The sequence below is a fragment of the Triticum dicoccoides genome, chromosome 2B, assembly GCF_002162155.2.
Source record: "Triticum dicoccoides isolate Atlit2015 ecotype Zavitan chromosome 2B, WEW_v2.0, whole genome shotgun sequence".
NCBI classification, from domain to species: Eukaryota; Viridiplantae; Streptophyta; class Magnoliopsida; order Poales; family Poaceae; genus Triticum; species Triticum dicoccoides.
In genome coordinates this window covers 567,847,529-567,858,775 of record NC_041383.1, presented here as the reverse complement: position 1 = coordinate 567,858,775, position 11,247 = coordinate 567,847,529, and the positions used below count along the sequence as shown (strand labels likewise).

At 45.7% G+C, this 11,247-nt stretch overlaps 2 protein-coding genes across 2 annotated transcripts; both read left to right on the top strand.

The window, feature by feature from the left end:
- Positions 1-397: 397 nt before the first annotated feature.
- Positions 398-3,913, top strand: LOC119364900 (short-chain dehydrogenase/reductase 2b-like). The gene is made up of 5 exons (XM_037630470.1): positions 398-532; positions 628-868; positions 1,401-1,466; positions 2,597-2,791; positions 3,268-3,913. Exons 1-5 carry the CDS (start codon positions 411-413, stop codon positions 3,649-3,651), a joined length of 1,008 nt encoding a protein of 335 aa, XP_037486367.1. The 5' UTR covers positions 398-410; the 3' UTR covers positions 3,652-3,913.
- Positions 3,914-4,126: 213 nt separating this feature from the next.
- LOC119364901 (salutaridine reductase-like) lies at positions 4,127-6,164 on the top strand. Its single transcript, XM_037630471.1, has 5 exons — positions 4,127-4,251; positions 4,348-4,591; positions 4,689-4,751; positions 5,018-5,212; positions 5,297-6,164. The coding sequence occupies exons 1-5, from the start codon at positions 4,214-4,216 to the stop codon at positions 5,675-5,677; spliced, it is 921 nt and encodes a 306-aa protein (XP_037486368.1). The 5' UTR covers positions 4,127-4,213; the 3' UTR covers positions 5,678-6,164.
- Positions 6,165-11,247: the final 5,083 nt, after the last annotated feature.

Below are 11,247 nucleotides of genomic sequence, written 5' to 3'. Positions count from 1 at the left end.
AATATATTTATATATTTGGAAAAGTTCCTGAATTTGGAATTTGTTCTTGTTTAAAAAAATATGTATTTGAAACTTGTTCAGGATTTTTGAAAAAATCATGAATTTTAAAAGTGCTCACAATTTTAGAAAAAATGTTCATTCTTTTTTTTCTAAAAATAATCGTGGATTTGAGGAAACAAAAAAGCAAAATATAAAACGAAACAGAAGAACCAGAAAAGAAAAAGAATAACAACAGAAAGAAAACGGACAGAAAAACTCAGAAACCGACTAACAGGCGGGCCCATTACCGCGCGCACAAAAACATCAAGGCTGTTGCCTTACTAAGCAGGCCCAGCTTTCTCAAAAATAAAAATAAAAATACTAACTAGGCCCAGCAGAGGCGCCGTTTGAGAAGAAAGGGAAAGTGCAGGATGTATCATCATCTTGTGCAAGGCTGCCGACTCCAGAGCTCACACAGTGCTGGGCACGCCGCGACGAGTCGGAGGGGAAAGATCAAGATGGAGGCGGCCACCTCGAATCCGTCGAGCAAGAGGTTCGATCGCTCCGTCTCCCTCCCCTTCCCGCACTCCGCTCGCAGCGAATTTACTGGAATTTCTGCGCGGCGCTGCTGCTATGTGCGTAATTTAGGATCGCCCTGGTCACCGGAGGGAACAAAGGGGTCGGGCTGGAGACGTGCAGGCAGCTCGCGTCCAAGGGGCTCAAGGTCGTGCTGACGGCGAGGAACGAGGCCAGGGGACTAGAGGCGGTCGAGGGCGTCAGGCGCTCCGGTGCTGACGTCGTCTTCCATCAGCTGGATGTCACCGACCCTGACAGCGTCGCCCGGCTGGCGGATTTCGTCAGGGATCAGTTCGGGAAGCTCGATATCCTGGTATGTGTTAATGCGTACCTCTGCTTCGCGCTTTGAAGATTAAGACCTCGCGGATTTGGGGTCGGGCAAGTGGGTATTCACACGGTTCCACTGAGAGATCGTCAGATACAAGTATGCATTTTATTCAGACTCTTAACAGTAAGTTGAGCTTAGCATAATTACATCGAAGAAATTGTTACTCAGCACATTGTTGCATTGAATAGTTACGAAATGAATTTTAAGAGCTCCGTTTAGAAGTGTAGGTGCTGTAGATTTCTTTCTTTTACCTGGCTTGTACTCCCTCCGTCCGAAAATACTTGTCGAAGAAATGAATGAATCTAGACGTATTTTAGTTATAGATACACCCAATTGTAGTCATCTCTCCGACAAGTATTTCGGGACGGAGGGAGTACTAGTTAAAGCTGAAAAGATGTTCTTACAGATCTTGTAAGCTTGGCTTGGCTGTTCAGATTATTGACCATTATTCAAAAGTGGTTTGTCTTGGATTTTTTTAAATTCGTCACCATGATTATGTGATTTTTGTTATGTGTAGATAAACAATGCAGGAATTTCAGGCGTTGATCGAGATCCAGTTCTGGTTGCGAAAGTTAAAGAACAGGTGAATGCAGCAAAAAGATGTGATGTACTGCGTATTGATTTGCAGTTTGTCAGCAGTTAATATATACAACTATTTCAGAATCAGGTTGAGTCAACAAAATAATACTCCCTCTGTCTCAAAATGTAAGACGTTTTTGTGTCAAAAAATGTCTTACATTTTGAGACAGAGGGAGTAGTTGTTTCTGTAGTTGTTTGTTGCTATCTATCAACCGTGGCAGACATAAACGTCGTCATTTCTTGTAACTACTGGAGCATACTTTACTTTGAGAAAACACATAACACCTGATGTTATGATACATGATGTACATAGAAGTTTGGATTGTAGAAACCATTCATCAACCACAGCATCAACATAAATACCATTCTCTTGTAATTACCGGAGCATAGTTTAGTTTGAGAAAACACATGATGCTGATGTTGCAATACAAGATGACAATAGAAGTTTACATTGTAGAAAATCATCAATCGAAGATGACAATCCTAAACCTGTACATTTCTGACAGCGTGTTTATTTACCGAATTATGTGTTAAATATTACTCCCTCCGTCCGAAAATACTTGTCATCAAAATGGATAAAAAGAGATGTATCTAGAACTAAAATACATCTAGATACATCTCCTTTTATCTATTTTGATGACAAGTATTTCCGGACGGAGGGAGTACATTTTTTACCTTAAAAAACATCTCATTTCAATTATGTCCATATTACATTGAGAAGCTATGAATATATTACTTCTATTATGGTGTGCGAACAGAATACCCAGGAACTAAATACTAATACCCAATTCTTTCCATTTATTAATTTAATTCCTAGAACACTTCTATTCCAAGATTATATTTGTACCGAACAGACAAGAGTTTAAGTTGGTTGGCCTCACCTCACTTACTTAACAAAAATAACTTCTACTACCTCTGTAAACAAATATACGACATTTTTGTGATCTAAAACGTCTTATATTTGTTGACAGAGGGAGTAGTTTAATTGGTGATTCACTTCATATCCATTTAATTGGAATTTTTACCAAGCAGATGAATCTTAGATGGGCATGCCTTACCAGACCCACCTGGCACCTAAGCACCTGCATTTTAACAAGACGTTGTATAACAATTAACCTGTCTATGCATGGGTAGGTTGAAAGCATGGATGTAGATCAGCGAGTTCAGTGGATGAAAGAAAATTCGAAGGAGACATATGAGGAAGCAAAAGAATGCATGAGAACAAACTACTATGGGGCAAAGCTTGTCACGGAGGCACTACTTCCTCTTCTTCAGTTGTCCTCATCCGGGAGAATTGTCAATGTCTCATCAGGCTTTTCACTGCTAAGAGTAAGTATTGTTAACCATGCTGCTGGTCGTACAAGGCAAATTACCAGTTTCACAAATTAGATTTAACATTATCTGTGCCACTATATATTTCTGATATAACTTTCTTTGTCACTTTTTTTTTTGAGGTTTTGATAAGTATATGTGCGGCCTTGCATTGTGTCTTCCAGGATATTATTATAGCCTATTAAATAAGGGATATAAGGTTGCAGACATGATGTTATTTCAGCTTAACTTGTTTTGTCAGATGCAATAAGCATGTGATTGCATGTACTGTAGGAGGGTTGTTTTTTAACGATAATCATAGCTTTGTGTTCATTCAAATTAATATGACATAATTCACATTTTTTACGGATTGTGCTACGGAGTTTTCTTATTGTTCCAACCCACATCCTTCACGTGTTCTTTTTTTCTGTCAGAAAGCATATGTTCAGAAACTAGTCCCTTTTAGTTAACTAATGCACATGTTTGCCGAGCAGAACTTCAACAACGAAGAACTGAAGAATGAGTTTAACGACGTCGACAACCTTACTGAAAAGAAACTAGAGGAGCTGTTGGATTCGTTCCTAGAAGATTTCAAGGCCAATTTGATAGAGGCACATGGGTGGCCGACCGGTGGCTCGTCAGCGTACAAAGTCGCGAAAGCCGCCCTCAATGCATACACAAGGATCCTTGCCAAGAATTACCCTAGGATGCGCATCAACTGTTTGACGCCTGGTTATGTCAAGAGCGACATGTCGATGCACATGGGAGTTTTGACGCCTGAGGAGGGCGCTAGCAACCCTGTGAAGGTCGCTCTCTTGCCCGACGATGGCCCGACGGGTGCTTATTTTGATAGGGACGGCATGGCGTCGTTTGTGTGACTGTCGTACGTGTAATGGTTTTGTCCGGTTTTACTTTCAGAATATGAGACACCTGTAGCAGTAGTTGTCAATAAACATTGTGCAGTTTAATCTGTGCTGTGCACTCAAAAATGGACATGCGTGTGTGTATGATCCATATTGGTCGATGAGGTCTATCGATCTTGTGGGTATGTGTAGGGTCAAACAATGCGACAACACACACACGATGACGTATGGGTGTTGCTGGCAGGCAATAGGATGACGTATGGGTGTTGCTGGCTGATGGACATGCTTGGTTTGTTAACAAAATTAGCCAACCATAGTTTTGATGTGTGAACGTTTCAAACTTGCCAAAAGTTGATTCTTTTGTGAGGTTGCTAAATCGTGCTCGATGTTTGTGCCGGACGAAGACGCGACCGGGGACCGGAGCCGTTATAAGTATCTTGCTCTCCTAACTCCCGTAACCATTACCGTCTCAGATAACTTAGGATTTTCGGTCTCAGATTGTGAGGAGCGGCTCATCGACCTCTGCCAACTGCCATCGCACTTGCTGTTGGAGCTCGTGGACTCGTGGTGCGCCCTCATGGAAGGGCCCGTCCTCCCCAACCTGCCAAACACGAGGTTAGTTAGCCGCCCATACACGCTTAGCAGCTCTTGACGTCGCTATGTAGCCTTGCAACTTGCAGTGGCAGGAATCTCATCGACTGCGGTTGCCAGGGTCGCCGTCGTCACCGGAGGGAACAAAGGGATCGGCTTCGAGGTGTGCCGCCAGCTGGCCAGCGGCGGCGTCACGGTCGTCTTGACGGCCCGGGACGAGACGAGGGGCGGGGAGGCCGTCGAGAGGCTCAATGCGCTGGGGCTCTCTGGTGTCATCTTCCATCGGCTGGAGATCACGGACGCTTCGAGCGCCGCGACGCTGGCTGGTTTTCTCAAGGCCCGCTTTGGCAAGCTTGACATTCTGGCAAGTTTTTTCGTTTCATTTTAGCATACCACATCTGCTAGCTGCATCGAAGGTTTGAAGCACCGGTGATAGATGGTTGTGCTCGGATGATTTGCAGGTGAATAATGCCGCAGTTGGTGGGGTTGAGTACAACCAAGAATTCGATACCAACGAGGAAAAGGTGAGATCACGTTGTTGTTTTTTGTAATTTATTTACTGCTTGAACCAGCCAAGAACCGAGGATAGGCGTCAAGCACAGGGCTTGCTTGCTAAGTTTTTATTGAGACCCGTGGAAAAAAAGTTTTTTTTCTTTCTAGCATGACATGTCACTTGACCGAGACTTGGTTAAATCTCAGTCGACTGGGACCTAGCCACAACCTTTTACTTATTATTCGGACACACCACACTAGCCTGAACAAATTTATTTGCCGATACATTATACAACAGTTCGGTGGCATGGATTTCCACCAGAGAGTTGAGTGGATGTTGAAGAACGCACGGGAGCCCATCGACAGCGCGAAGAACAGCGTGCAGACGAACTACTATGGCACGAAGCATGTAATCGAAGCCCTGCTGCCTCTGCTTCAATCTTCGTCCGTGGGAAGAATAGTGAACGTCTCCTCCAATTATGGACTGCTAAGAGTAAGTACTGAAGCTCATCCATTTTCACTGATTATCATCGCTAACCCATACCGTATGTAAGGGATTTCATGACAATTTTTGCAGCATATCGGCAGCGAGGAGGTGAGGCAGGAGCTCAACGACGTCGACAACCTGACAGGGGGGAGGCTAGACGAGCTGCTGGAGAAGTTTATGAAAGACTTCGAGGCCGGCGCGCTGGAGCCGCACGGGTGGCCCACAAAGTTCTCGGCGTACAAGGTGGCCAAGGCCGCCATGAACGCCTACTCGAGGATCCTGGCGAGGAGGCACCCTGAGCTGCGCGTCAACTGCGCGCACCCTGGCTTCGTCAAGACCGACATGAGCATGGGGTCCGGAGTCCTGACGCCGGAGGAGGGCGCACGTAACTTGGTGAAGGTGGCGCTGCTGCCTGACGGCGGGCCGACCGGCGCGTATTTCGCCATGGGCGAGGAGGCGCCGTTCGTGTGAGGTACCGGCGGTACGTGCGTGCGTGCCGTACGGTTACTGCTTGGATGCGTTAAAAAAAAATAAGATGTGTCATCTATCTTTTTTCGACAAAGGGTGAGGTTTATTGACTCAATATTGTCCACGGACGATTGTGTGTGTCTCATATATATTAGTTATAGGGAAAAACTTATCATCACCCGGCGGATCACAGCGGCAGCGTCCACCACCTCCAATGCATGACACGTGTTCAGTGAGGGCTCGTATACCGTCCTTCATTGAACGCGCTTTTGCAACAGAGGTAATGTTTCTGAAACATATGTGATGTTGCAGTAGTTTACGACAAGTCTATGTTCTATAACAAAACATCGGTCGTGAAAATTTTCTGCAACCATACCTCAGTTGCAAAAAAAATTTGCAACAAGATCCCAGTTGAAAAAAATGCAACAAAGCATCTGCTGTAAAAAAATTCTGAAACAAGACCTATGTTTCAGAAATAATTCTACAACAAGGCCTGTGTTGCGGTAGTGAAAGCGTGCTCGGCTCAGCTTGATGCGGCAAATCGGACGGCTCGCGGCCCGGCTGATCTTTTTAAAAGATCAGCGCGTAGCACGCCCCTTAGTTATAACTTGTAAGTTGTCCTGCTTGTTTTCAAGTCTGTATTTTGTAATTAGGGTTCTCGCCGTGGATGGAACTACCCCATCTATGTGTTTTATGTGGACACTAATAAGTTGAATACAATTATCTTGTACCATACATTTCTTCCTTGCGGACCAGCTTAAACCTACGATCCCCGCCGCGCCGCTACACCTCGCGAGCTGCCCCGCCCGCTAACCGCGATTGCTAGCCGTGCCCGCCCCGCTGCTCGCGCTAGCTCCACTCGCTCAGATTCCTCGTGGTTCGTCTACACCCAGGGCACTGCGACGGCCTATCTGCTTCTCTACGTCGACGACATCATCCTGACTGCATGCATCATCAACCTCCTTCGATGGCTCATCGAGCGCCTTCGCGCCGAGTTCGTCATCAAGGACTTGGGGCCTCTCGACTACTTCCTCGGCATCGAGGTGATACGGCGTGCAGACAACTTCTTTCTTCATTAGCGAAAATATGTTCATGAGCTACTTGACTGCGCCGACATGCTTAAGTGCAAGCCCACGGCTACACCTGTCGATATGAAGGCCAAGCTCTCCGCTACTGATGGTGCTCCCGCACAACATGCCTCATTCTACCGGTCCATTTTTAGTGCCTTGCAGTAATTGACACTCACTCGACCCGAGTTTTGCAGTATGCTGTCTCGCAGGTGTGTCTCCACATGCATGCTCCTTGCGATTGTTAGGGCATATTTCTCCCTTAGTGGTTTTGCTGATTGACGACAATATTTTTTGCGGACTAATCGTGTGCATTGAGCATTTCAGAGAATCTATCACATAGCACAAGTCGATTCAGGCCCCTCGGAGCTATTGCGAAGACGGTGTTTTTCTTGCGTTTCATTTTTGGTGGATTTGAGTCGTAGATTCATTGTACTATTAAGAGGGGGTCCGCTTCAAAAAGGTTTGGATGGAATCAACACGTACCCAGTCTATTTGCACCCTCTTTCTTTCCTGGCATTTGAGCTTATCCTTCCTCTTTGCATAGGCTTTCCAGAGTCACTTAAGCAGTAGTACCGCTCTGCTCAGCGGTAGTACCGCTCCAACGATACTGCCGCAGTTTAGTGTTGCCAACACTTCTGCTTATTTTTAGCTCTCTAAGCGGTAGTGGGGGCGGTAGTTCAGCGCAGTAGTACTGCTCCCACCGTACTACGGCCCTGACTAGCACTCCACTACCACAGATCTCTTGAGTCCTATCTCTACAGCGGAAGTACCTCTCCCACGGAGCGGTAGTACCGCCTAGGCAGAACTACTGCTGGGAGTACTACCTATTTTTTGCTCTCTGGATAGCTCTGTTCCTTGAGCAGAAGTAGAGCGACAGTTGCCAGCGGTAGTACCGCCCCATGCAGCACTACCACATGCCTTTATCTACTACCGTAGTTTCACCTGCACTGTCAATACCAAGTGCTAGTATTATCGGTGAGAGCGGTAGTACCGCTCCTGCGGCACAACCGTCTTTCTGACCTACTCAGCTGTACGTGCAGCCTGGAACTCCCGTTGCAGCGGAAGTACCGCTCGCCTGAGTGGCACTATCGCTTATGCACGGGCTGGGAGTGCATAACGGTTGGATTCTCCCCCACTATAAAAGGGAGTCATCTTCTCCAAGTTCACTTACCTCTTCTTCTCCCAAGCTCCATTGTTGCTCATAGGCTCATTTTCACCCAATCTCTCTCCCTAGCCAATCAAACTTGTTGATTTCCTAAGGATTGGTTTAGAAGGCCTAGATCTACACTTTCACCAAGAGAAATTTGGTTCCCCTGTGGCATCCCGGCTCAGAGGAACCGAAACACCTCGTATTCTAGCCCAGAGATCAAGTCTTGTGGAATACGACACTACTTGGCATAGAACAAATCAGCTCTTATTACAAATGATATGGATACAAGGGTTCTGATATAAAAGGATCACATAGGCACGATGACACTACACCTACCAAGGTAGCTCTATGCTAGCATCGAAACAACTCGTGGAAGCGGAATAACATCTAGCAGCGAATCAAAGACGACGATGAAGAACTCCACTCCGCAGGGACTCTGGCGGGAACACATATCCTAGCTCGCAAACTCAGGATCCTCGACAAGCAAGCAATCACAACATGACCTGCAATCTGGCATGACGCGCTAGGTGAGTACTTTGAATGTACTCGCAACCTCACAACAACCAAAGCAATCAAGAAACAACAACATGGTGAAGGAAATATGCCCTAGAGGCAATAATAAAGTTATTATTTATTTTCTTATATCATGATAAATGTTTATTATTCATGCTAGAATTGTATTAACCAGAAACTTAGTACATGCGTGAATACATAGACAAAACATAGTGTCCCGAGTATGCCTCTACTAGACTAGCTCGTTAATCAAAGATGGTTATGTTTCCTAACCATAGACATGTGTTCTCATGTGATGAACGGGATCACATCATTAGGAGAATGATGTGATGGACAAGACCCATCTGTTAGCTTAGCATTATGATCATTACAGTTTTCATTGCTACTGCTTTCTTCATGACTTATAAGTGTTCCTCAGACTATGAGATTATGCAACTCCCAAATACCGGAGGAACACCTTGTGTGCTATCAAACGTCACAAAGTAAATTGGTGATTATAAAGATGCTCTACAGGTGTCTCCGAAGGTGTTTGTTGGGTTGGCATAGATCGAGATTAGGATTTGTCACTCCGTGTATCGGAGAGATATCTTCGGGCCCTCTCGGTAATGCTCGTCACTATAAACCTTGCAAGCAATGCGACTAATGAGTTAGTTGTGGGATGAAGTATTACGGAATGAGTAAAGAGACTTGCCGGTAACGAGACTGAACTAGGTATGATGATACTGATGATTGAATCTCGGGCAAGCAACAAATACCGATGACAAAGGGAACAATGTGTGTTGTTATGCGGTTTGACCGATAAAGATCTTCGTAGAATATGTAGAAGCCAATATGAGCATCCAGGTTCCACTATTGGTTATTGATCGGAGATGTGTCTCGATCATGTCTACATAGTTCTTGACCCGTAGGGTCTGCACGCTTAACGTTTGATGACGATTTGTATTATGAGTTATGTGTTTTGATGACCAAAGTTTGTTCAGAGTCCTGGATTAGATCACGGACATGACAAGGAGTCTCGAAATGGTCGAGAGGTAAAGATTGATATATTGGAAGGTTATATTCGGACACCGGAATGGTTCTTAAGTGTTTCAGGTATTTTCTGGAGTACCGGGAGGTTATCGGAACCCCCCGGGAGAGTAATGGGCCTTAATGGGCTTTAGGGGAAAGGAGAGAAGGGCCTCAAGGGGTGCCCCCCCATGGGCTGGTCTGAATTGGACTAGGAGGGGTCGGTGCCCCCCTTCCTTCTCCCCTCTTCCCCTTCCCTCATTCTCCTAGTTGGAATAGGAAAGGGGGGATCCTACTTGGACCGGGAGTCCAAGTAGGACTCCCCCCCTTGGCGCGCCCCCTCTAGGGCCGGCCTCCTCCTCCCCCCTCCTTTATATACGTGGGCAAGGGACACCCTAGAACACACCAAGTTTTGCCTTAGCCGTGTGCGGTGCCCCCCTCCACAGTTACACACCTCGATCATATCGCCATAGTGCTTAGGCGAAGCCCTGTGCCGGTAACATCATCATCACCGTCGCCACGCCATCGTGCTGACGGAACTCACCCTCGTCCTCAACTGGATGAAGAGCACGAGGGACGTCATCGAGCTGAACATGTGCTGAACGCGGAGGTGCCATACGTTCGATACTTGGATCGGTTGGATCACGAAGACGTTCGACTACATCAACCGCGTTACTAAATGCTTCCGCTTTCGGTCTATGAGGGTACGTGGACACACTCTCCCCTCTCGTTGCTATGCATCTCCTAGATAGATCTTGCATGATCATAGGAAAATTTTGAAATTACTACGTTCCCCAACAGTGGCATCAGAGCCAGGTCTATGCGTAGATGTTTTATGCACGAGTAGAACGCAAAGAGTTGTGGGCGATAATATTCATACTGCTTACCACCAACGTCTTACTTTGATTCGACGGTATTGTTGGATGAAGCGGCCCGAACTGACATTACATGACCGCGTTCATGAGACTGGTTCTACCGACGTGGTTTTGCACATAGGTGGCTGGCGGTTGTCTGTTTCTCCAAGTTTAGTTGAATCGAGTTTGACTATGGCCGGTCCTTGTTGAAGGTTAAAACATCACACTTGACGAATAATCATTGTGGTTTTGATGTGTAGGTAAGAACGGTTCTTGCTAGAAGCCCGTAGCAGCCACATAAAATTTACAACAACAATAGTAGAGGACGTCTAACTTGTTTTTGCAGGGCTTGCTATGATGTGATATGGTCAAGACATGATGTGATATAAATTGTTGTATGAGATGATCAAATTTTGTAACAGAGTTATCGGCAACTGGCAGGAGCCATATGGTTGTCGCTTTATTGTATGCAATGCAATCGCCATGTAATTGCTTTACTTTATCACTAAGCGGTAGCGATAGTCGTAGAAGCAATAGTTGGCGAGACGACAATGATGCTACGATGGAGATCAAGGTGTCATGCCAGTGACGATGGAGATCATGACGATGCTTCGGTGATGGAGATCATGAGCACAAGATGATGATGGCCATATCATGTCACATATTTTGATTGCATGTGATGTTTATCTTTTATGCATCTTATTTTGCTTAGTACGGTGGTAGCATTATAAGATGATCCCTTACTAAGGTATAAGTGTTCTCCCTGAGTATGCACCGTTGCTACAGTTCGTTGTGCCGAGACACCACGTGATGATCGGGTGTGATAAGCTCTACGTTCACATACAACAGTTGCAAGCCAGTTTTGCACACGCAGAATACTCGGGTTAAACTTGATGAGCCTAGCATATGCAGATATGGCCTCGGAACATTGAGACCGAAAGGTCGAACGTGAATCATATAGTAGATATGATACACATAGTG

Bases quoted from the DNA above. Each gene is read 5' to 3' on its own strand.
- LOC119364900 (XM_037630470.1), top strand. From the start codon at position 411: ATGTATCATCATCTTGTGCAAGGCTGCCGACTCCAGAGCTCACACAGT. The intron at 533-627 runs GTTCGATCGCTC...TGCGTAATTTAG, and splicing joins TCGAATCCGTCGAGCAAGAG to GATCGCCCTGGTCACCGGAG. The intron at 869-1,400 runs GTATGTGTTAAT...TGTTATGTGTAG, and splicing joins TCGGGAAGCTCGATATCCTG to ATAAACAATGCAGGAATTTC.
- LOC119364901 (XM_037630471.1), top strand. From the start codon at position 4,214: ATGGAAGGGCCCGTCCTCCCCAACCTGCCAAACACGAG. The intron at 4,592-4,688 runs GCAAGTTTTTTC...GATGATTTGCAG, and splicing joins TTGGCAAGCTTGACATTCTG to GTGAATAATGCCGCAGTTGG. The intron at 4,752-5,017 runs GTGAGATCACGT...ATTATACAACAG, and splicing joins TCGATACCAACGAGGAAAAG to TTCGGTGGCATGGATTTCCA.